At 35.7% G+C, this 26,757-nt stretch overlaps 1 protein-coding gene across 2 annotated transcripts in view; it reads right to left on the bottom strand.

The window, feature by feature from the left end:
* Window positions 1-26,757, bottom strand: part of AP1AR (adaptor related protein complex 1 associated regulatory protein) — a 37,438-nt gene that overhangs the window by 4,256 nt on the left and 6,425 nt on the right. The window contains exons 2-7 of one of the 2 annotated variants that reach the window (XM_045880582.3): window positions 12,331-12,379; window positions 10,616-10,642; window positions 6,971-6,996; window positions 3,716-3,812; window positions 2,456-2,554; window positions 407-465 (exon numbers count right to left, since the gene is read on the bottom strand). In XM_045880582.3, coding sequence (XP_045736538.1) covers window positions 407-465; window positions 2,456-2,554; window positions 3,716-3,812; window positions 6,971-6,996; window positions 10,616-10,642; window positions 12,331-12,379 — 357 coding nt within the window. The remainder of the gene's footprint in view (window positions 1-406; window positions 466-2,455; window positions 2,555-3,715; window positions 3,813-6,970; window positions 6,997-10,615; window positions 10,643-12,330; window positions 12,380-26,757) is intronic. The other variant, XM_064584967.1, reaches the window with a different exon arrangement.

The raw sequence follows: 26,757 nt of genomic DNA, 5'->3' as shown, positions 1-26,757 counted from the left end.
CATATGATTCTGGAATGTGTCTTCTAAAAAATGATCACACATAAACTTTATTATAAGAAAAAGAGATGTGTTAAGGAAAACACAAACAAGCAAGGCAAGACATAAGCAATTTATCCAAAAGCATTCAGTGTGTTACTGCATCATTTTGTTTCTTTTTTTTTCTTTTGCATCATTTCTATATGGAAGATATGACCACTCTTAAAAATGCAATGAAATCAATTCAAATAAATAATGATCACTTTCCAATGTAAAGAAAGCAAATGTTCTCAGTATTCTTATAAGATAGTGTCTATCTTCTTTAGGGAACACACATACATAATATGTATACAAATACCCAGAGCTGAGCTGTGCTCTTTGGAAATTACATTTTCTACCACTAAGGGAAGTAGTATGTTTCACTATTTACCTCTGATATTCTCCATTGTTTGAAGGATGGTATCGCTGCACAACTCTCTGCCTTTCTTGCTTTGGAAACATAATGCAATACAAAATCACTCTGTTGTAAAATTATACTTTAAAAAATCATTCATACAACACCCAAAGATATTTTTTCTAGTTCCTAAAAAAAAAAAAACAACTTTAAAAGTTATTCTATTGAAGTCTTTTTCCTTAAATGTATCACTGTTCATTTCTATATCCTCTTATTTATGGTTGGAATTTCTCTCAATCTTTCAGTGTATAATCCTTGAGGGGTCAGAATATTCAGTGTTATTAAATACAAATTTTAAAACATACATACATTGATGTACTGAACATTCTTATTACACCTAAGAACTTCTAATAACTGGAAGGATGAAGGGTAAGAAAAAAATAGTTAAAACAGTAGATGAAGTTCTATTCTGGCTGAAATAAGTAGCAATTGAACAAATGATCTAGAAGACCTGGCTGAGCTGACTCAGAAATAATAAAAACAAAGGATTTAAAAGACCTGTCAGAGAGTTAAGGCTCTGACAGTTATTAGCTTTGTGTCCATGGCATGTCCTTTACTTCCTGTTTTTTTCATCTGTAAATTATAGATGGCTATAATCCTGCCCTAGCAAACTCATAGGGCTGTTGTGAAAATGAGATGAACTTGCGTGTATCCGTGTATCTTCGTGTCCCAGTGTGTGTTGTACACACTGCTATGTGTTCCTGTATCAGTATTTAGTCAGGGAAGAAAAAACTCCGAGAACTCTGGAAAAACTCAGAGAACCCAAATAGATGCTGCATATGGAATGCTTTTGTCTTTAAAAGGTGAGCAGTAGAGAATTTATTATAGTAAAAAGAGTTATGTAAATTATAGCCAGAAAAATATTTTCATTTCTTTAGTAGAAGATGAGTTAATTTTTAAACTTTCCACTAGTTAGAACTTATGAAAAAACAAAAACAAAACCTCCCCACTCTCTCATATAATCTAATTAGTCTGCTGAAACAGATTAATCAAAATGACAGGGGAGCAGGGGGAGAAAGAGAGAAAAAGGACACAGGTCACATATAAACTCATAGCAATATGACACATGATTTTTCAGTTTCCCTAAGTTACAGTAATTATGTGACATGATCTTTGTACTACTTCAGTTAATATTACAGTAGAGAGTTCACGTAGGCAAAATATGGAGGAAGATACTAAGTAGGATAACTGGCTAAGCACTGCTGTGCTTGAATGCTGGCTCTACCATTTATTAACTGTAGGATTTTATTAAGCAAGTTATTTAACATTTCTGTCCCTTGGCTTCCTCATCTATAAAATGAGGATTGAAAACGCTACCTATCTCCAAGGATTGTTGCGAGGATTAAACAAAGTAAAACATGTAAACTAATTAAAACAGTAATACCATAAATGCCTGTTATTAATAGCGGTCTGCCTTTATAGTAATGCCATATTAACATATAGCGTGGCGAGATAGAATAAATCTGTTGCCTTCTCTGATAATATGCCAAAGATTTCTCAAGATTCAAACTCTAAATCTCCCAAAGACAAGAATAAAGATGAGAAATTTACAATATTTAAAAATGAGGCAAATTGCCCAGCTTACCAGATTCAAAGAAGTATAAGAAATTCCAGCAGTTCAAGGAATTGTTTAAAAAAATACTCACAAAAATAAACTAAAAAATGCCGCAGAAATTATATTTAAAGATTAGTTTTGTAATGTTTCCACCTAAGAGTATATTTCTTTTTCCAAAAGAATACTGGATTTTGGAAAACTACATTTCATCTTTGGGATAAACAAGAATGAGCTTCTGCTAATTTAAAGCTAAACAACATTCAATATCAAGCATATACTTTGATGTTCTTTCTAGTTGTTAAAGACAAGCTAATTTGCCTTTAAAATTCTTAAGAATATATACATAAATACATTCGTTGTTAAATAAGAAGCCCTTGATTCTAGGGTGGGGAAAGAGTCTCAACTAAGATTTGTCAGAGAAAATCAGGAGAAAAGCAGCCCTAATATATGTTGGGGTCTTTTCCCCTCACCTCCAAGAGCTTTCGCTGCTTTGCTGCCCTGGCTGCTTCACGCTGTGCAGCGTATAAAGCTTCTTCTTCTAGTCTTAACTTCTCTTCTTGTAAGGCTAACTGTATATGAACAAAACAATAAGGATTAACAAAAATCAGAACCTGTCTAACTGCTCTAAAAATAAAATGTTTGTAAAATTAAAAATAAATTATTAAAAAAATAAATGATCTCTACAAAGCATAGTAGAATTGAAATTTTTGTGATTTCTCATTTCAATTTCTCCTTTTATAAAATAATTCAAATGATATCAAACATATTATAGAACTCTTTAGAAGTTGAATTATGAAGTAGTAGCATTTAATTTGCAGAAATACAAAGCTGTTTCTTCCTTTAGAATATGCAGTGATCTTCATTCTCAACAATTGTTCCAATGCCTATCACCCTGACTAGTTTAATGGTTTTGGCTTTCTTAGTCCAAGGTCTTTAAACTAAGGCCAATCATATCACCATCTATCAAAGTGAAGTAAGCTTTCACAAAGTTCATGTCTCATTGATGCACATGTGTCCTGAATTTTGCTATCAAGCTATTCAAAAATTACTTTCAAATTTAAGTTCTTGCCATTCATAATAGCATACAAACTGCTTTAGTAATAATCTATTGCATGTCAAACTTAAAAATAAAATTTCAATTTTTTTTCTTTAGCCTAATATTAGCATCTATTGCATAACTTAAATTAATGCTGTTGAAATCACTAATTGGTACTTAAAAGACTATTCTTAAATCTATAATAGAATATGACTAATTCCATTTAGTGAATAGCAAAACTATAATTATAGGCCATTCCCATAAACACATTAAAGTAAATAAAACATTTATGATTATAGTTTATGGTTCACTTACTAAGAATAAACAAGTCCAAAACAAACAAAAAGACTTAAGAAACATTTATTGTGAAACAGACTTTTTAAAAGTTGGTTTTAAAAACAAAAATACATGTATCTTGCCAGAGTCTCTATTTGTGAATTAAGAAATTAGTTTTTAGAAGAATGTATTATCTTCATTTTTGGCAGCATATGATTTCTGATAAATTAAAATGAAATAATACAAACTATAATAGACCAGAATTTTTTTTACTTTTAAATAATCTTCATCTGTATAATATCTAAATATAGATCTAGTGACTATTCATATGCACCATATTAGTTAATCTCAACTTTCTCTATAGTATGAACAGAGGTCTTATGATAACATATACTTAAGCAACATAAAGACTATTTACCTCTTTTTGAATTTTCATATCAAGATCTTTCTGTTTTTCAGCAATAGAATCATAATGCCTCTCTCTTAGGTTGACAATTTCTTCCTCAGTAAGAGGCCTACAGAGAAAAATGAGGGAGAAAAAAGAAAGAAAAGAAAAAATATTTTTGATGAGTACAAGTCAAAATAAAACACTCATCAACCACAGAAATACTAAAATTGTACTGTCAAAGTATTAAAGCAATTTGATGCTATAATTTCAATGGTTATGAATAAAAAGGCATATATTTTAACACTTGCTATAATCTGGTATATACGCTGAATAGGATGATATATATCATCAGAGTGTTTTTTAGCACTACAACCACTTTTAAGAAATGTGGACTCCATTTACCTTCACTTTGGCTCTGCTTCAGCCTTCTGACCATATCCCAAAATGTTGACCATAAAGTATAAACTTCAGTACGCTATGCTCTGATAGTCCTCTTACCATTCTGGAACTCTTAACTCACATACCCACTACCCTCCTATTTATCCTGCTCAATCACTCTGGCTACTCCAGGCTCTTGATCTCTTCCCTTTCTTCCCTTTTCTCCTGTCTACCTATCCTAATTACCTTGCCAACCTTCACATACAACCAATATGGACACCATGGCAAATCTGAAGTACTTTCTTACCAACATACTCACCTTCTTGCACTCCTATCATGACACCTTATTCACCCAGCTTACTTTCTGACATGGATCAATTCCATGATTAGCCCTTTCTCCTGAGAGCTGCTAGAGAAAATCTAACATTAGCAATAACCCTTTTCTTAGGCATGGTCAACTCCCTCTCACATCTTAACTACTTCAAATCTTCAAGTACTCTTTAAGTTCCTCATTCAAACTCTTTTCTCTTAGAAGTCAATTCCACCCCACTCTGAGACATGGGAAGCACCAACCAGCAACTCCTTCAACTTCTTTCCACTCCTCCTCTTACTTGAGTCTATCTTCTCTATTCTTCCCTCCATCCTCTGAAGAGGTGGCATTCCTTAACTTGTTCAAGGTCATGTGCTACACTTATACTCTTGATTCATTCACCACTGATGCCACCCTTGCTCCCCTACTCCAGGGAATTCTCTGGGACATTGCTTTATCAATTAGCACCTCTCTTTCATCTTAGCCTACTTTTTATTTTATTTTATTTTTTTTAAGATTTTATTTATTTATTTGAGAGAGAGACAATGAGAGAGAGCATATGAGAGAGGGGAGGGTCAGAGGGAGAAGCAGAGTCCCTGCCGAGCAGAGAGCCCGACGCGGGACTCGATCCCAGGACTCCAGGATCATGACCTGAGCCGAAGGCAGTCGCTTAACCAACTGAGCCACCCAGGCGCCCCTCATCTTAGCCTACTTTTAAAAATCTGTCTTCACCTCTCTTCCATGTGAAGGGAGGAGGGAAGAAAGAAAAAAAGGAGAAAAAAAGGAAAAACCTTCATGTGATCTATATTTATCTTTAGCCACTCCCTCTCTCCTTCCCATTTCCGCTAAAATTCGTGACACTAAATGTACACTGATAGTGCATCTAGCACTTACTGTGTCAGGCTCTCTTCCATGTACTTTACATATATTAACTAATTTTAATCCTCACACCAACACTATCAGGTAGATAAAGAGATAATACACATAAGGGAAATGAGATGAAGACAGATTATGTCCAAATAAATCAAATAATATGTGATAAAGCTAGGATCTGAATCCAAGTAGTCTAGCTCCTTGCTCTTAACTACTGTGTTTATCTTACCTTCTCTGTCCTTACCTCCCATTCTCTCATTACCTCATAGCAATCTATCTTTGCTTTCATCCCTAATAACTCTAGCAAAGGTGGCTTCTATGTTGCCAAATATAGTAGACACTTTTGAGTCTTTATCTTCTCACTTCAGTTTGATGAAACGGTGTTGGCTGTTCTCTCCATTCCATCTGTCTGCCAGTCTGTTTTCTGTCTTCCCTTGGCTTTCTATGCTCTCTTACTTCTTTTTGTTCACTGAATCTTGGTTGTCTTCAGAATCCTCTTACAGTATTTGCCTATTCAATCCTTAGACCACTGTTCTCTCTCCATACTCCAAGCACCCCACTTCCTTCTGTTCCCAATCTCAGGTAGGTGATCTTGACAATTAAAATGGTTTTAACCACCAGTATAAGGTAATGTCTCCTACTTCTCTTCCTCTAGCCCTAACTTCTACCTAGGGCTTTTTTTTTTAAAGGTTTTTTTTTTTTTTTTGAGGTATAACTTAAATAAAATAAAATAGAAATTTTAAGTGTTCAGTTCATTAAGTTTTGACAATTGTATACACTTGTGTAACTGCCACACAAAGCAAAATACAAACATATCCATCCCTCCACAAAAATCCTCTTGTGCCTCTTTTCAGTCAACCCACTTTGTTCATGCAATTTCTTCTGTCTGAAATGCTCTCCTCCTCTGGATAGTTATCACTAGCCAACACTTCCAGGATCAACTTAAGTGTCATCTCCTTAAAGAAGTCTACCTGGACACACCTCTTCTCACACATTTTGGGCAAATGGTCTCTCCTTTAGGTTTTCCATGCATATTTTATAACTGCTATTTAATCTCTTTTTCCATGTTATGTCGAAATTAGTCATTTACACAAACTACCCCTCAGACCAGGATATTCTTTCTTCTAATATAGAGAAACATGTTTGATTTTTTAATTCCAGTGCCTAGCACAGTGCCACAGAGTTGCCTAATAAATGTTTGCTAAACTAAAAAAGGTAAAGAATATGCATTAAAAATATGAAAGTGTATGAAAATATTCTCTTGATATTAAGAACTCTCAAGTTAAAGACAGATGGTTCTTCTTCAAGTAGCTCATACAATTTCAAAAGAATCTAAAAAGGCTGCTTAAATAAATTAGAGTATCAAGGTTCTAGTTAACCTGTTAGTAAAACAAGTTTTAGAATGTCATGAGGAAGGAAAAGGGGGATATTTTAAAAATTCAAGGAAGTGTATTTATTGATATTAAATAGTTTTTTAAAAACTAAAAAATACATGATTTAGGTTCAATAGGAGAGCACTAGGTACTATTTTACATTAAATTCCTTAATGTTCAAAACAATACTTTGAGATGTTATTATTTGCCTCAAACTTCTAGAAAGAGAAAACTAAGGTCCTGAAATGTAAACTATTCAATGCCTCAAAGCAAGCAAAGGACAGAGCCTTGATTCTTAGAGAGCTTTTCATGGTTCACACAGACATTGTTTAAAAAAAAAAAAAGCCTTACCTATGACTGCTTCCTGGGCTTTCCCCCTGTACAAAAATTAAACAATTAAAGAAACTTCACTAGCTGAATTCTATGCAAGGCAAGTCAATAAAATTTTTATTTAATCAAAATATTTTCTGCTTATCTATTTTTATCATAGTAAACAAATTTTATTATTAAAGTGTCTTAAACAAAAAGCTTTAAAATTTTACAACTTCTCAAAAGTAAAATTTATTATCTAGCTTAATTATATATAAACTAATTATTGGACATTTCTTAATTTATTTTAACAAATATATATTCTACAGCAAATGAACTTCTGGGTCAGGATGGTACTAGACAACATATCTTCTATGCCCTCATCATTTACAGTTGATCCTCATTATTTATAGATTCCATAATTGTAAATTCACCTATGTAACATCAAAACTAATAATTCCTGTGCTTTTGTAATCATGAACAGACTTCCACAGAACAGCAAAAACTTTGAGTTACCCAAAATGCATATTCCCAATGGCGGTAGAACATGGTGATGCTCTGCCTTCTTGTTTCAGTTCTCATAGTGTCCTCTTTACAGTCTATTGAGTACCAGGTTTTTTTGCATGTTTGTGCTTTTTTGTTGGTGATTTCACTGTTTAAAATGACTCCTGGGGGGCACCTGGGTGGCTCAGCTGGTTAAGCGACAGCCTTCGGCTCAGGTCATGATCCTGGAGTCCCGGGATCGAGTCCCACATCGGGCTCCCTGCTTAGCAGGGAGTCTGCTTCTCCCTCTGACTCTCCCCCCTCTTGTGCTCTCTCTCTCATTCTCTCTCTCTCAAATAAATAAAATCTAAAAAAAAAAAAAATGACTCCTGGGGTGCCTGGGTCGCTCAGCCAGTTGGGTGACTGCCTTCGGCTTGGGTCATGGTCCCAGGGTCCTGGGATCGAGCCTCCTGGGATCATCAGGCTCCTTGCTCAGCAGGGAGCCTGCTTCTTCCTCTCCCTCTGCCTGCCTCTCCCCCTGCTTGTGCTCTCTCTCTCTCTGTGTCAAATAAGTAAATTAAAAAAAAAAATCTTAAAAAAAAAATTTTTTTTTTAAAGATTTATTTATTTATTTATTTGAGAGAGAGACAATGAGAGAGAGCACATGAGAGGGCGGGGGTCAGAGGGAGAAGCAGACTCCCTGCCGACCAGGGAGCCCGATGCGGGACTTGATCCTGGGACTCCAGGATCATGACCTGAGCCAAAGGCAGTTGCTTAACCAACTGAGCCACCCAGGCGCCCCTAAAAAAATTTTTAAAAAATAAAATGACTCCCATGTGTGGTGTTGAAGTGCTGTCTAATGTTCCTAGTCCTAAGGAGGCTGGAGCAAGCCTTAGGGAGAAAATGTGTGTGTTGGACAGGCTTCAGTTCAGGCATGACTTATAGTGCTGTTCAAAGTTAATGAATCAATAATATGTATTAAAATTAGTTGTCAAACAGACACCTAAAACAAGGTAATTTACTGATTGGTTGATGAAAATGTTGTGACTAGAAGCTTACAGGAATCTAATTCTCTATTCCCCCTGAGAGTAATGGTCCAGTTGGTATTCACTAATTCAGCATTTATGGCAACTTTATAGAACATAACTACCACAAATAATGAGAATCAACTGTTTTTGTTTTTTTTTTCACACAGTTATGAAATTACCTATATATATTTTTTCTCCAAAGTATACCATAACTACTTTATTTATTATTTTTTTAAGATTTTATTTATTTATTTGAGAGAGAGAGAATGAGAGACAGAGAGCATGAGAGGGAAGAGGGCGGGGGGGGGGAAGCAGACCCCCTGCTGAGCAGGGAGCCCGATGTGGGACTCGATCCCGGGACTCCAGGATCATGACCTGAGCCGAAGGCAGTCGCTTAACCAACTGAGCCACCCAGGCGCCCCACCATAACTACTTTAAAGACTGATTTGGATTTACGTATCTTTCTTAGACACTTAAGCTATTCATGTGTGACAGTTAAAATATATGGCCAAGTAACAGCAGGAATAAAACTCAGAATGATAGGAAATAGCACTAAAAAACAAGATGATGTTCAACTAAACCAAACACAAAATATGATACGAAAGAGGAAAAGACTGGTTAGTAAAAACAAAAGCAAACAAAAAACTCAACCCAACAAAAAACACCTTAGGAAAATACATGGAACCATATTCTTTTAAAAAGCAGTGTGATGCTGGGATGAACCATAATAAAGATTGAAAGAACTCTTATATTTAGCACTTCTACAGTTTAGAAACTTTAAAAATATTACACTGGGGCACCTGGGTGGCTAAGTCATTGGTCATCTGCCTTAGGCTCGGGTCATGGTCCTGGGGTCCTGGGATAGAGCCCTGCGTGGGGCTCCCTGCTTGGCAGGAAGCCTGCTTCTCCCTCTCCCATTCCCCCTGCTTGTGTTCCCTCTCTCGCTGTGTCTCTCTCTGTCAAATAAATAAATAAAATCTTTAAAAAAAATTGTATTGTTTGCTTACACTTGTTTTAAAAAATATATGGAATTAAAGTGACCTTTGAAATGGGAAAGAAATTAGGTTCTAGGAAACATTAAAATATTTGGCAGAAATTTTACTGGGAAACAAAAGGCTAAGCTAGTTTCTCAAATGTGTTCTATCAGATTATAATAAATATGTATTATTGTTTTAAAAAAGGATTTATACCCAAATTAATTTGGGGAATGTTAAGTTCAATAGGTTTAAATAATTTTCTTAACAGTTCCTTAAGTTTCTTTAATAGTTCTTCTTAGAAGCTTTAATGTGCTAATTTACATTCTGAGACTAGTATTCTGTACACACTGTGGGAAATGTTGGGCTAAAGAATAATTTAAATTTGTTTGATACATTTTCCTCTTTCCTTAGGAAATCAAAAAGTTACAAAAGGTCAGAGCTTGCAGTGTTGTTCCAGTAGAACTCATTTTAGAGTTGTATGAAGTAGGCCTAAGGGGGGCTAAGTAACTTGTACAAACTCATATAATTAGTTTAGTGAAGTTGAAACTTAGCTCACAGACTAAAACTCTTCTAACTACAACCAGTGGATTAGAAATATGCATTTCACTAATTCTAAACTGTATTTTTTTCCCTATTTTCATATATCTGTACTTGGAATGCATCTTATATTTAAGTTTTAGATGAGATGAAATGCAAAAAATCAACAAAAAGAGTAACTGTTAAAAAAGATAATGGCTAATGTCAGATAAAGTCATTGTAGAATGGACACGTATAAATACCATCCTGAGAAATCTATGAAAACTATGGTTATAGAACAGATCTACCCTGGATTGTTGAGGAATTTTACCTACCTAATGGCAAGAGGTTAGAAAGATCCCTTTTTAAAGTTCCTTGAGTCCTACAGCATGCTTTAAAATATGATACATATATATATGTATATATACATAAAATACATGAAATTAATATAGAAAACTATGTACCATATATACAGTATTATATACATTATATATGAGAAAATTCTGAATTATATGCTAATATAAGTAAGCAAATTAGTATAAGAAACTAAAAAGTAAAAATAAAAACCAAAAGATAAAAATTCTAAAATAAAAGACAATAAAATAAAAATTTTAAAAATAATTGCTAGAATTAATGACTCATGAGAATAAATATGGGTTTTGTACTATGGTGGAAATACTTACTTCATCACTTTCTACTAGATTCTCAAACTGGAAGAACAAGAAAGTAAGTGTTAGGAGGGATATTTGCCTAAGGTACATATATCAGAAAAAATTGTCACTTTTTTCACTTTGAAAATAATATACCTTTATATTTTTTTTATTTTACTATGTTATGTTAATCACCATACATCATTAGTTTTTGATGTAGTGTTCCATGATTCATTGTTTGTGTCTAATACCCAGTGCTCCATTCAGTATGTGCCCTCTTTAATACCCATCACCAGGCTAACCCATCCCCCCACCCCCCCATACCTTTATATTTTTAAGATATTTGAGTCATGTGTCCCTTTATACACTAGTTCATTTGATATATCCAACAATCCGATAAGATAGCTAAGATAAGCATATACTATTATTTATGATTTTATATGAAAAAAAAGGAGAATTACAGCAATTTTCTTCATAAATCAGAAACTTTTTAAAACTTATAAACTAAAACTTTCCCCTGAATTATTTCATATGGGTGTTTTAAACCCACACTACCAGTTTCCATTTGAGTTCAGAACAAATTTAATGTCATAAGAAGGAGAATTTACTCAAGAAACAGGGACTTCAAAAATACCCAAATAAGAGTTTATCTTATAATCTTTATATTTATTCATCTACTCATTCATTTAACTATTTACTGAAAATCTGCCAGATGGTAGTCACTACTCCCAAACACAGTGTCTTTCTACAGATAGGAATGTAAACAATTTGATGATGATGTGATAAACACTATTATGTAAAATGATTGGATGAAAGCCATTACTACTAAATTATATTACTAAAATATGTGTATTTTAGCTATAAATAATTTGATAACCACTGAAAGAAAAAAGTTTTATTGTTAACATTGTTTTATTACTTAAAAATCAAGAAAACAATGAATTCAAAGGTTTAGAAAGATAAGAATTCAAAGAAATGACTTAAAATTATTATCTTGAACTTTTTTTTGATTGGTGATTTAAAGAAACTAGTTTCTGGTTTATATGCATCTTTATTTAATATAGAAGGCAGTGAAGTACAGTGTTCAATCTTTGAAAGCCAGGCAGTTTGGGACTGGAATTAGGTTCTACCACTTAAGGGGCCGTATAACAAAGCCCAACTTCTTCATCACCTGTCTAACTAAGCCTCCGATTCTCACCCATAAAATGGGATGACTGCCATCCATTCAACACAACTGTATTAAGAATTATGTTGATGACATTTATAAACTGTATGGTGAAGTAGGTGGTACAGAGCAGGAGCTGAATAGATTCTATTATCTATTTTACATACAAAGAATAAGCAATTCAGTGATTTGTACTGTAGAGTTGTTTAAAATCAGCTTTCTGCTTTGATCTTGCTACACCCCTCTATTGGTGCAGGCCAACCATCTATCTCTAGAATCACTGCCTACTGAGCCATTATAACTATTAGAAGCGTACCCCCTCTGAATTGTGCGGGGTGAAAAAAAGACGAAAACAAAAACACCACTTCTTAAGTAGAAATAGCAATTCTATTAGAAGAACAGGACCTTAACTTACAAACTTTTCCCTGTTCACTCCGCCCCTCATCATCCCAATTCTCTCCCTCTTCACTAGCATCAATAATACTGAAATATAAAAAGTCCATACTAACTTAATGAAAAGAAAAATGTCCTTTCTGCCTTCCTGAAGGTACTTTTATCCAAAGAGATTCATGACTCTACTCACCTCTATAGTTAAGTGCTCACCTCTTGAGCATGTTCTAAAATACTTGGATCTGGGAAGAAAAACAGAAAAACTTTTTTAAAAAATCACAATTAATACTAAAACTGAGCTAATATAGTAGCATAAAAACATTTCCATAAAAACATTTTCCAGGGTTTCAAGCTAAGTTATGAGTTTAAAAGTATTCAACCAATATTTTTCTACTAATATTTACTAAACCTGTAATAATAAATTTATTGAATTTACTACATAGAACAGAATACAAGTTTTAAAATTATCTCATTATTTTTACTGTATCAAGGAAAGTATCATGTTAAAATACTGACATGTTAAATAATGTGTAAGAGTATGTTTCCAATTTTCTTAAACATATGCAAAACAATAAAAATCTGAAAAGATATATGCCAATATGTTAAGAGTGGTTATCTCCAGATGGTAGAAGCCCATGTTTATACAAAACTAGGTGCTTTTTATTCTTTCCATGCCTATACACATTTTAATCATTCTCTTCTGTGCCTATTAGTGAAATTTACATGTAATCAAATAGGAATCTCCTTTGTTACAGCTCCTCCAAAGACATGTCCACACTCTATTAACTATATCTCCTCTATTATAGTATGAAAGTTGGTTATAGGGCAGAGGCACCTAAACTCCTTTACTACTGGAAGTGCCAGGAGATTATAAGACTTTAACTTATAATGTGGTTCCTGTTATAAGCTGCTTAAATTGATGGAGGAAAGGTCTTCCATGCCCCCACAGAAATCAAAAGTCACACTGAGGGTTCCTGATGTGTCAGGATCCTTGGACAGAAAGTACCTCTTTAAGACATGAGAAGAATCCCGGGGTTGGGAGAGTTCAGAATGCTTTGTATTATGTGTATATGTATGTGTGGAGGGGCATACAGGTTTAGTTAAAGAGAATGCTATATTATCATGATTAAATTTTTTTAAAAATTTTTTATTGTTATGTTAATCACCATACATTACATCATTCGTTTTTGATGTAGTGTTCCATGATTCATTGTTTGTGCATAACACCCAGTGCTCCATGCAGAACATGCCCTCTTTAATACCCATCACCAGGCTAACCCATCCTCCCACTTCCCCCCCCAGAACCCTCAGTTTGTTTTTCAGAGTCCATCGTCTCTCGTGGTTCATCTGCCCCTCCGATTCCCCCCTTCATTCTTCCCCTCCTGCTATCTTCTTCTTTTTTTTTTTTCTTAACATATATTGCATTATTTGTTTCAGAGGTACAGATCTGTGATTCAACAGTCTTGCACAATTCACAGAGCTCACCATAGCACATACCCTCCCCAGTATCTATCACCCAGCCACCCCATCCCTCCCACCCTCCACCACTCCAGCAACCCTCAGTTTGTTTCCTGAGATTAAGAATTCCTCATATCAGTGAGGTCATATGATACATGTCTTTCTCTGATCGACTTATTTCGCTCAGCATAATGATTAGGTTTTTATTATTATAAAGAACAAAAAGAACAATGAAATCATAGGTCCCATTTTTAGTACAATCTTTATTTGCTAACAGATGCAAAGCAGTTTTATTGCCCATTAAGAGGTCATTAGTAAAAAACAGAGGACTTAGTCTGTCATTTCACAGATCTAGTATTTTATGGAACATATCCAGTACAAACAAAATACCCTTAATTCTCTAAGCATCTCTTTGTCCCATTCTTTTATTTTCCCAGTTTCTCACACAAAAACAGAAATGAGTTGAGCCTTCGAATAGCACTGTGTTCTGGCATTAGGATTCACGTTTAAAGTACTATATGCTCTCTCCCTGTAACCATCACTCTCTTCCTTGAATGAAGAATCTGTCTCTGATTAATCTATTTCTCCTTCCAGGTTTACTGAGTGATGTAGATGAATAATGAAATAAAGTTCAGTAATACTATCTCAGTATAAACCATCAGTGGGATTTCACTGCTGAAGCAAAACCTAAAGCCAAGTGGTACACCGTCCAAACCAAGGGAAGTAATTATTGCACTGTACTTACATTAGATGGCAGAGCACTGGGTTCTATTCCAATTATACACAGATACATGCCTAACCTGAGGCTGTTGGCTGTGGTAAATGTCTTACTTTTCTGTCCCTTTTATTCACATATAACCATAGTGAGGATAATTATGCTCTTGCATGATTCTGACTCTCTGCTTATCTGACCAAATTAGACTACAGCCAACCCCCAGACCTCATTTGATTGATTCAGGGTTATATGGAAAAAGAGAGAGACAATATTTTCCTGAGCGCTCTAGGGTGGTGCTAGGAGTTAAGCTTCTGAAAAATCTAAGAGAGGATTGAAATCAATCAAACGAATGTTCTGACAGTGTTGAAGTCATTCCTAAGAACCAGCTACATCCTACTTTGCCCACAGTTTGGTTAGTAGTTGAGAAACCTACTATCCTTATAAGAAACTCTACCTTTTGCCTAAAATAGTTTGATCGGATTTCTGTCCCCACAACCAAAGTCCTGATTAATAAACATGAGTCTATATGATAGAATGGCAAAAAAGCAAATTAATAGAAAAAAAAAAAACCACGAAAACCAAAACAATTAAAATGGAAGGTAAACAGAAAAGCAAAATAAGCGAAAAAATATTTAAGCTTTCCTTTTTTAGATAGATTAGATTGATATTATTCACAAAGGGCATATATTGGCTCCTACTATCATAAATGCCAAGATTATATTAATAGATTAAAGTAAATACTCAATTTGGCAAACTCAGGGGCAACATTTTTTTATTAGAAGAGCTTTATCCTGGGATTTATCTGAAAAGAAGTTGAGAAATACTGTGACACAGATTTTGAAAGTAATTAGAAAGCCAGCTGTTTGAAAGTAGCATTTCAGATTTCACAGAGCTCTCTATTACTTAAGCAATAAATGAAAGAAATTAAAACTAAAACCTTTTCATAGTATTAGATGCTTAAAATCCTAATAATTTGGAATATAACTTTTTCAGTGTTTCCTGTAATAAACTGCTCTGATGTTTTGTATTTTCTACTTCACAGTTATAGAGTAGAGTAAGAGATGAGGCTCTTGGCAATCCTCTCCTACTTACTCCTAGGTATAGATGAGAATACAAGTGAAAGGTAAGTAGAACAATGGAGGAGAGGGGAAAAACGTACTTGTTTATTAAATGTGGCATCAAGTATTTATATTTTAATTTCATAAATATTTATTGAATACCTAACTAAGTGCCTGGTACAGCTCTCAAGTGCTGGCAATACAATTGTCAATAAAACAGGTAAAGGACCTGCCACCTTGCAGCTAGATTCTTGGGAATGAATGACAATAAGCAAGTACATAAATGATCATGTGGTGGGAAATGCGATGAAAAAATAAATACCTCAGAGTAAGCAAAGATAGTGACCAGGGGAGGGAGGTTATTTTATATAGGGTGGACAGGGCAGGTCTTTCTGTTAAAGCAAAATTGGAAAAAAGGCTCCCAAGGCTATGACAAAGCCAGCTAGCTAGATAACTGGAGGAAAAGAATTCTGAGCAGAAGAAAGACAAACACAAAAGCTCTGAGGCAAAATTGTGCTTGGCATACTCTAAGTAAGTGGGGGACCTGACTGGCTGGAGTGGAGGAGAAAGAGAGAAGGTCTGAGAAACAACCAAGGTCTTAGAGTCTTTGTTGGCCATGGGAAGGGTTTTGGAGTTTATTCTCAATAGTTGAGAATTCACAAAAGAGATTTCAGTCTTTGGCATTCACCTTTTTTTTTAGCTTTTATTATGAAAAATTTCAAATATACACCAAGGTAGAGAGGAAAGCATCATAAACCCTGTACCCATCACCCTACTTAAAAAGTTACCATTTTCCCAATCTTATTCCTACAACTCCCTTCTTTTGTTTTGGTAGAGTATCTTAAAGCAAATCCAGACATGTTATCTTATCCTTACCTCAGTTAATATCTCTATTTGTTAAAAGAAACTTTTTTTCAACCTAACCACATTACCACCTAACAAAATTAAAAATCATTTCTTAATATCATCTAATAGTCAGTCTATATTTCAATCTCCCTATCTTTTTATACATGATTTGTTCAAATCAGATTTCCAACAAGGTCTATATACTGCATTTGCTTGTTAGGCCCCGTAAGTCTCTTTTAGTCCATAACAGCCCTCCTTGCTGCGCCATCACCTTTTTTCATGCCCTGATTTGTTGGAGAAATTGTGTCATTTGTCCTGTAGAATTTCTCAGTTCCTAGGTTTGGCTGACTTTTTTTCCTCTTGGTGTTGTTTTCTTCCTCTATTCTCTGTATTTCCTATGTATTGACAATTTGATTTAAATGAATGGGTTTTTTTTTTTTAAGGCAAGAACCTTCATATGTGGTACTTGCTATTGAACTAAATTATGAGGAATTTTATTTTTGTCTGCCTTACCTTTACTGACGCTAAGAATGATCTGTAGGTTCAGGTATTGTCAGCCCAATTCATCCATTATAAAGCTTCCCATCAACCTTTTACCAAATGGTTTCAGCATCCACTGTTAATCATTGCTTCGTTCCATTATTTCATGAGAAGGTACACAATTATGATTTTCTAAATCTACCATTCCTTAAGAATTTATTAGCTGTGTAAGAACTTCACTGGAAGATCCTGAACAGACAATCTAAGTTTTTTTTGTTTGTTTGTTTTGTTTTAAATATTTTATTTATTTATTTGACAGAGAGAGACAGTGAGAGAGGGAACACAAGCAGGCAGAGTGGGAGAGGGAGAAGCAGGTTCCCCACTGAACAGAGAGGCCAATGCGGGGCTCGATCCCAGGACCCTGGGATCATGACCTGAGCCAAAGGCAGACGCTTAACAACTGAGCCACCCAGGCGCCCCGACAATCTAAGTTTTAAGAGGCCAATTAGGAATCTTTTGTAATAGTACAACAGAGAAATGATGGTAGCTTGGATCATCAAGTTAGAGTTATAAGAAACAGTTCTGAAGAAAATATTGACAGAATTTGCTAATAAATTAGTTGTAGGAGTGTATGTAAAAAGGAAGAATCAAGGATGTCTCCTAAGTTTTTGTCCTGAACAACTAGAAGAATGAGAAGTTGCCATTTACTGAGATGAAAAAGGCTAGGAAAGGAGTGGATTGGTGTTTTTAGATGCCTTAAGCTTGACATCCACACTTAGTTAAGAGGCTGGATGAGAATCTTCTATTCAAATTCCAAGTCTAGAACATTAAGATAAACATGAGTCCAAAACCCCCTTATACTTTCTATAATTGATGCTGGGGATACTTCTCAATTCCAGATATTTAAGACCACCACACTTTTCTTCTTGGCTTCAAACCCAGGAAATTCATCTTTGTTTTCTTTTCCCATCTCAAGGAAGGTTTCTTGTAAACAAAGATGCAATGTCATTAGTTCTTCCTCTCCCATACATCCGCTTTGTGTTATTACTAGTACATACACATGGCTATTGTTTTTAAGAATTTTACTTCCAATCACTATGGAAAAATAGAAGTATAGCTTATTCCTGGGAAAGAGGAAGAATGAGTTATTTCCCAAAAAGTGGAAATACAAGAAACAAAAATTAAAACTATAAAAGCAATATAACATTAATGCACCTGTTACCTTGACAAGTTAAATTACCTTAAAGAAACAGAATGGCTCCTGGGTTTTGAGACTTAAGGTAAAGAGAATTAGTTAACATCTAAAAGAAGAATATGTTAGGGGCGCCTGGGTGGCTCAGTCGTTAAGTGTCTTCCTTCGGCTCAGGTCATGATCCCAGGTCCTGGGATCGAGCCTCGCATCGGGCTCCCTGCTTGGCGGGAAGCCTGCTTCTCCCTCTCCCACTCCCCCTGCTTGTGTTCCTGCTCTCATTATGTCTCTCTCTGTCAAATAAATAAATAAAATCTTAAAAAAAATTAAAAGAATATGTTAAAGTAGAGGAAATGGAAGTATGGGAAACAGAGAAGCAAATGTTAGCAGAGTTAATCCAAAGCCTATCTGTAGAGTTCCTGGTTCAAGGAATTGATGTGTCTGGCTCCAGTGGTAGGTAGTGCTCCCAGGTGATGGGTTACTTGAATTGCCTAACTTTTTCTGAATCTATACTCACTAAGGAACTTCTACCCCATTATTCTTTACTCACAGTGAAAGAATGTCCTTAACTGAAGCTACAAGTACTATGCAGTTCCTGGACAGTTATATTTCACATTTGTAACTACCAAATATGCCTTCTGGTTTTCTCTATTTGACCCAATAAAGCTGAGGGCAATAGCCTGGGACAAGGAGAAACCACCGATGTGATTGTTCAAACAAAATTATATGTTAATGGAACAACAAAACTAGCCATAGGAAAAAATCACAGGACTTGTCTTATTCAGGTCTCCCAAGTCCTGTGCAGTATATTTCATTATAGCACATAGGTCCTGTTGAGAATATTTTCCTCAAGAATGAAGTTTTAGTTGTGTATAAGTGGCACCATTAAAAACAAACAAAGGAAAATGAGATAAAAAGAAACCGGATCAGTCTAAAACCAGAAATTTAGTATCAACTAATTAAACTACATTTCCAACAACCTTTGATCAAAGTTAAACCTTAGAAGGAAATATAAAAAACAAAATGACTAAAAGTAGCAATGTCTATTCCAAAGGCCTGACCTTGATTACTGTTACTTTGTTCTTAGAGAAATAACATTTTGCTTTCTTCAATTTGAAAAAAAATGTTTTATTGATTTGAAGCTTCCTAGTATACATGATGTTACAAAAACCAAACTATAACAAGCTATTACTGTAATGGAGAGCAAAGAGAGATTTACATTTATTGAGTACCTACAATGGGCCAGGTATTACAATGTATATAGGAACTTAGGGTTTTTTTTTTTTTTAATGAACTTAGTTTTTATATGTATTTTTATATACATTTCCTCTCCACAATAATTCTATGAGGTATTATAATCTTATGGATCTGCACTGTTCAATATGATAGCCACTAGCCAGGTGTGGCTATTGAGTACTTGAAATGTGGCTAGTCTCAATTAAGAATTCAGTCTGAATATTTCAAATAGACACTGGATTTGAAGACAGGACCAAACCAAAAAAACCAAAAAAAGTAAAATGATCTAACTCTAATAACTAAGCTCTTTTCAATATATATCCATGATCAAACATACATATCTTTTAGATCTTCCTCAATTCCTCCTCCCTCCAAGTTCAATTGATCATAGGTCTTCAGTTGAAAACACTTTCGGCCGACATATGAATGGATAAAGAAGACACACACACACAATGGAATATTATGCAGCCATCAAAAGGAATGAAATCTTGCCATTTGCAATGACGTGGATGGAACTGGAGGGTTATTATGCTGAGCGAAATAAGTCAATCAGAGAAAGACAAATATCATATGATCTCACTGATATGAGGAATTCTTAATCTCAGGAAATAAACTGAGGGTTGCTGGAGTGGTGGGGGGGGTGGGAGGGATGGGGTGGCTGGGTGATAGACATTGTGGAGGGTATGTGCTATGACGAACACTGTGAATTGTGTAAGACTGTTGAATCACAGACCTGTACCTCTGAAACAATACATTATATGTTTTAAAAAAAAATAGTAGGAAGGGAAAAATGAAGGGGGGGCAATCGGAGAGGGAGACGAGCCATGAGAGACTATGGACTCTGAGAAACAAACGAGGGTTCTAGAGGGGAGGGAGGTGGGGGGATGGGTTAGCCTGGTGATAGGTATTAAAGAGGGCACATACTGAAATGGAGCACTGGGTGTTATACGCAAACAATGGATCATGGAACACTATATCAAAAACTAATGATGTAATGTATGGTGATTAACATAATAAAATTTTAAAAAAAGGAAAAAAAAAAGAAAACACTTATGGGCATGTTCCAATACTGTGCGTGCAGCTTAGAATCTAAAATTATGCTGATTTTATATGTAACACTACTTACAATATATCCTTTTAGAATTATTCATAAAGCATTTGTTTTATTACTCATAAAAAGTTCTTCACTAAATATTAGGGGCAAATAAACCTGATGACATTTAAAATTATAAGAAAATCTGGTGTAATACTTTCATTAACTTCTTAAGAATCTAAAAATAAAGAATAGCCATCCTACTTTTTTAGACCTATTGTTAGCATATAAGTGGGTCATGTTGTACAAACCTCCCCAAATTTCACTAAAAAATTTGAAGTAAATCAGTACGGAACAATTTAAGATTTTTAGGGGTGCCTGGGTGGCTCAGTCATTAAGCATCGGTCTTCGGCTCAGGTCATGATCCCAGGGTCCTGGGATCAAACCCCACATCGGGCTCCCTGTTCAACGAGAAGCCTGCTTCTCCCTCTGCCACTCCCCCTGCTTGTGTTTCCTCTCTTGCTGTGTCTCTCTCTGTCAAATAAATAAATAAAATCTTAAAAAAAAAAAAAGATTTTTATTTATGTATTTGTCAGAGAGAGAGCGCACAGCAGGGGGAAGGAGAAGCAGGCTCCTTGCTGGGCAGGGAGCCTGATGCGGGATTCAACCCCAGGACCCTGGGATCATGACCTGAGCCAAAGGCAGAAGCTTAAGTGACTGAGCCACCCAGGCGTCCCAACGTAGGTGATTTTAATAAAGTAGTAATATTTATGGTTTATTAAGTCCCTCACTAATGTAGGCATATTTAGGAAGAATGGATGTTCAGAAAACTTATATTATGCCTTGGAAGAGAAAGACGACTCCTTGGACTCTGAGAAACAAACTGAGGGTTCCAGAGGGGAGGGGGATGGGGGGATGGGTTAGCCTGGTGATGGGTATTAAAGAGGGCATGTATTGAATGGAGCACTGGGTGTTATACGCAAACAATGAATCATGGAACATTACATCAAAAACTAATGATGTAATGTATGGTGATTAACATAACATAATAAAATCAAATTAAAAAAAGACAACTCTTTCTGCTAAACATGTTTAAGAGAGAAAACATGGGTTAAAAAAAGGTCACTGCCCTTTTTTAAAAATTTTTAATTGCAGAACAGTTAACATACAGTGTTATATTAATTTCAGGTGTACAATATAGTGATTCAACAATTCCATACATCGCCCAGTGCTCATCAGGACAAGTGCCCTTATTAATCCTCATCATCTATGCCACCCATTCCCCCCCGCACCACTTCCCCCCTGGTAACCATCAGTTAGTTTGTTCTCTATAGTTGAGTCTGTTTCTTGCTTTGTCTCTTTTTTTTTCCTTCGCTTGTTTGTTTCTTAAATTCCACAAGAGTGAAATCTTTCGGCATTTGTCTTTCTCTGACTGCCTTATTTCACTTAGCATTATACTCTCTAACCCCACACATATCGTTGTAAATAGAAAAATTTCATTCTTTTATACAGCTGAATATATACACCACACCTTCTTTATCCATTCAATAGATGGACACTTGGGCTGCTTCTGTGATTTGGCTATTGTAAATAATGCTGCTATAAACATAGGGGCACATGCATCTCTTTGAATTAGTGTTTTTGTATTTTTTGAGTAATTACCCAGTAGTGCTGGATTGTAGGGTAGTTCTATTTTTAACTTTTTGAGAAACTTCCATACTGTTTTTCTCGGTGGCTGCACCAGTTTGCATTCCCACCAACAGTGCATGAGGGTTCCTTTTTTCCCACATCCTCACCAACCTGTTGTTTCTTGTGTTGTTGATTTTAGCCATTCTGACACATGTGAGGTGATATCTCATAGTACTTTTGTAGTCTCAGTTTATTTTGGCCTTCATTTTTCTATTTGTGGCTGTCTAATTTTCCCAACATCATTTGTTGAAGAGATTGTCCTTTTTCCATTGGATATTCTTTCCTACTTTGTCAAAGATTAGTTGACCTTGGAGTTGAGGGTCCATTTCTGGGTTCTCTATTCTGTTCCATTGATCTATATGTCTGTTTCTGTGCCAGTACCATACTGTCTTGATGATTACAGCTTTGTAATGTGACATGAGGTCTGGAATTGTGATGCCCTCAGCTTTGCTTTTCAAGGTTGCTTTGGCTATTCAGGGTCTTTTGTGGTTCCATACAAAGTTTAGGATTATTTGCTCCAGTTCTTTGAAAAATGCTGTTGGTATTTTGATAGTGATTGCATTAAATGTGTAGATTGCTTTGGGTAGTATAGACATTTTAACAATATTTGTTCTTCCAATCCATAAGCATAGAATATCTTTCCATTTATTTGGTTCTTCTTGAATTTCTTTCATCAGTGTTTTATAGTTTTTAGAGTACAGGTCTTTCACCTCTTTGGTTAAGTTTATTCATAGACACTTTATTATTTTTGGTGCAATTGTAAATGGGATTGTTTTCTTAATTTATCTTTCTGTTGCTTCGTTTTTAGTACATAGAAATGCAACAGATTTCTGTACATTGATTTTGTATCCTAAGACTTTACTGAATTCATTTATCAGTTTTAGTTTTTTTGGTGGAGTCTTTAAGATTTTCTATATATAGTATCATGTCATCTGCAAATAAAAGTTTTACTTCTTCCTTACCAATTTGGAGTCTATTTCTTTTTATTGTCTGATTTCTGTGGCTATGACTTCCAGTACTACATTGAATAAAGGTGGTCTTGTCTTGTCCCTGACCATAGGGGAAAAGCGCTCAGTTTTTCCCCAATGAGTATGTTGTTTGCTGTGGGTTTTTCATATATGGCCTTTACTATTTTGAAGTATGTTCCTTCTCACTCTACTTTGTTAAGGGTTTTTATCATGAATGGATGTTGTACTTTGTGAAATGCCTTTTCTGCATCTATTGAAATGACCATATGGTTTTTATCCTTTCTCCTCCTGATATGATGTATCACAATGATTGATTTGTGACTACTGAACCACCCTTGCAACCCAGGAATAAATCCCAGTTGATTGTGGTGAATGATTTTTTTTAATGTATTGTTGAATTCAGTTTGCTAATATTCTGTTGAGGGCTTTTGCATCTATGTTCATCAGAGATATTGGCCTATAGTTCTCTTTTTTGGTGGTGCCTTTATCTGGTTTTGATATCAGGTTAATGCTCGCCTCATAGAATGAATTTGGAAGTTTTCCTTCCTTTCTAGTTTTTTGGACTAGTTAGAGAAGAGGTGTTAACTCTTCTTTAAATGTTTGGTAGAATTGTCCTGTGAAGCCGTCTGGACTTTTGTTTGTTGGGAGTTTCATTTTATTACTGATTAATTTCTTCCCTGATAATTAGTCTGTTCAAATTCTCTTTATCTTCCTGCTTCAGCTTTGGTAAATTATACGTTTCCAGAAACTTATCCATTTCTTCTGGGTTGTCCAATTTGTTGGCATATAATTTTTCATAATATTCTCTTACAATTGTTTGTACTTCTGTTAATTCTCCTCTATCATTTGTGATTTTGTTTGAGTCCTTTCTGTTTTTTGTTTTTTTTTAAGATTTTATTTATTTGACAGAGAGAGCGAGAGAGCACAAGCGGAGGAACAGTAGAGGGGGAGGGAGAAGCAGTCTCCCTGTCAAGCAGGAAGCCTGATGTGGGGCTCGATCCCAGGACCCTGGGATCATGACCTGAGCTGAAGGCAGATGCTTCACCATCTGAGCCACCCAGGCGCCTCTTTTCTGTTTTTTTCTTGATGAGTCTAGCTAAAGGCCTATCAATTTTGTTGATTTTTTTCAAAGAACCATCTCCTGGTTCCAGTGATATCTGTTCTATTTTTTTTAAGTTTCTCTATCATTTATTTCTGCTCTAATTTTTATTAATCCTTCCTTGTGCTGGTTTTGGGTTTTGTTTGTTGTTCTTTTTCTAGCTTCTTTAGGTGCAAGGTTAGGTTGTTTGCGATTTTTCTTGCTCTTGAGGTAGGCATGTATTTCTATAAACTTCTCTCTTAGAACTGCTTTTGCTGCATCTCATAAGTTTTGGACTGTAATGTTTCATTTTCATTTGTTTCCATGTAGCTTTTTATGTCTTTGATTTCTTGCTTCACTCATCCACTGTTCAGTACCATGTTATTTAACCTCCATGTATTTGTGGTCTTTCCAGACTTTTTCTTGTGGTTGATTTCTAGGTTCACAGCATTGTGTCCAAAAAAGATGCATGGTATGAAGGTCACTGTTGTTTAAAAGGGGCCTGATTTAGAGGAAACTATAACTAGAAGGGACCTTAGAGGTCTTTTGGTTCTTTCTCATTCATCCTCTGTAATCTGTGTACAGCATCTGAAATTGTTGACCACCTTCTTTTAGAAATGGTTGCTACTTATGTATCTATGATATTGAACAGTCTAATTCTAATTGAAGTTCCCTGGATTACCGAATGACAGACATATATAGCTTTGTAGTTAAAATACAGAAGTGAATAAAAACTGACTCATGTACCCAAGAGGCTTAGGGTCTAATGGGGTAGATACACAGGTAAATTAACAACTACTGTGCTCTGAGTGCCATATGTTCAGATAAGGGGCATCAAAAATCAGACAGAGGAGGAATTAGCCAGTTCCCAAGTAGTGAGAAAAAATGTTTCAGGGAGTAGCAGGTACCAAAGGCAAGGGGGAAGGAAAGAGCAACATACATTTAAGAAACATTAATTCTGGGGCACCTGGGTGGCTCAGTTGGTTGGGCGACTGCCTTCGGCTCAGGTCATGATCCTGGATTCCCGGGATCGAGTCCCGCATCGGGCTCCCTGCTCGGCAGGGAGTCTGCTTCTCCCTCTGACCCTCCCCCCTCTCATGTGCTCTCTCTCAAATACATAAATAAAATCTTTAAAAAAAAAAAGAAAAAGAAAAAAAAGAAACATTAATTCTGTGAACAAGTATTTATTGCCTAAATACTACATATTAGGCATATAACTTGGAGCTGAGTATTCAATGGTCAGCAAAACCAGGCATGGACTCCCTCCTTTACATTGAAAGCAGAAAACGCATATTAACCAAATCATCACACTATTTCAGGTATAATAAAAAACCTGAAAAAGTGCTCAAAAGAAAAGGAAGATGATTCCATAATGGTGTGAGGACTTAAACCCTGAGAGTAGGAGGTGGTTTGGGAAGACTTCTGTGGGAAATAATCCTTGAGCTGGCATCTCAAAGATGAGTTGGAGTTATGTAAGTAAAAAGAGAAGAAATGGATTCAAGGAAGAATGTGACACAGATGAGACCCCCCCCCCAAAGAAAGGAAGGCAAGGAAGAGATAATGCAAAGCCTTGAAACCTACATTAAAGATCTCAGTGTTTATTCTAAAAGTACAATAAGCCACTGAAGAATTTTAAGCTGTGTTTGTATCACAGATTTGCATTTATGATTACTTTGACTCCAAAATACAGGATCAACTGAAAAAGGTCAGGAATAGATGTAGGTAGACCCACTGGTAGTCTACCCACTCAGTCAACAAATATTTATTGAGTGCCTAATACTGGCAAGCACTGTTGCTATACTGGATATATAGGAATAAACAAATAAAAGTCCCTGGCCTCATGAAATTTATACTGTATTAAAGGGGAACAGATAACAAACAGAGTTTACAAAGTCATGAAGTGGTAAGTGCTATGAGGGAATAAAGCAGTGTCAGAAAATGGTGAATGAGGAAGGGTGTTATTTTAACACAGGGTATTGGAAACCTAGGCAAGAAATGAGGACAGCTTGGACTAAAGTGGCAGTGGTGAAAGAAATGGGTAGGCTGAAAAACTAGGAGGTACAAAAAAATCTGGTTTTGGGGATGGACTAAGAAATGTGGGATGATGGGGAACAGAGTCAAAGATGCTCCTGGATTAGTGACTACATGCATGCTATGCTTTAAGTACAGTAGAAGAGTCTAATTCAGTTTTGAAGGACTCCAACATTTAATGACTGAAGTGATGAAAATGAACATTCATAGAAGATATGGAAGATAGTTCAATTTATTTTTTTTTAAAGATTTTATTTATTTATGTGACACAGAGAGAGAGAGAGAGAGAAAGAGAGCAGGGGGAGCAGGAGAGGGAGAAGCAGGCTCCCCGCTGAGCAGGGAGCCTGATGCGGGGCTCAATCCCAGGACCCTGAGATCATGACCCGAGCTGAAGGCAGACATTTAACCGACTGAGCCACCCAGGCGTCCCAAGATAGGTCAATTTAAATCCATTACCCAGGGAGGTAGATAGAAAATATGGTAAGTATGAAATTACAGGAGTGAAGGGAGAGCCAATAGCATCAAATGCAGCTAAAAGATTGAGTAAGGATTACTAATATCCACTGGATTATGACAGCTGTTCTGATATTATGCTGGTGGGGGGCAACAAAGGCAGCAGTAGCAGGGATAATGAACGTTAGCTTGCCTTGAAGACTGAGTAAGAAGTGAGGAAATGGAGATAGCAAGGCAATTCTTTAGGTTGTTAAAGGAAAAGGACAGGAAATAGGGTAGTAGCTAGAGGTAGATGCAGGAGTCTAAGTAAGGTTTAGTGTTTCTTTTTGGTTTTCAGATTGGAGAGACATAAGTTCAAAAAGGTATCAGCAAGAGGGTAGAGCTAC

This window comes from Mirounga angustirostris, unplaced genomic scaffold (genome assembly GCF_029215605.1).
Source record: "Mirounga angustirostris isolate CCGP_5_RB_7025 unplaced genomic scaffold, mMirAng1.0.hap1 SCAF_2, whole genome shotgun sequence".
Classification (NCBI taxonomy): Eukaryota; Metazoa; Chordata; class Mammalia; order Carnivora; family Phocidae; genus Mirounga; species Mirounga angustirostris.
The sequence above is the reverse complement of the archived record's forward strand: the minus strand, read 5'-3'. Positions and strand labels throughout refer to the sequence as shown.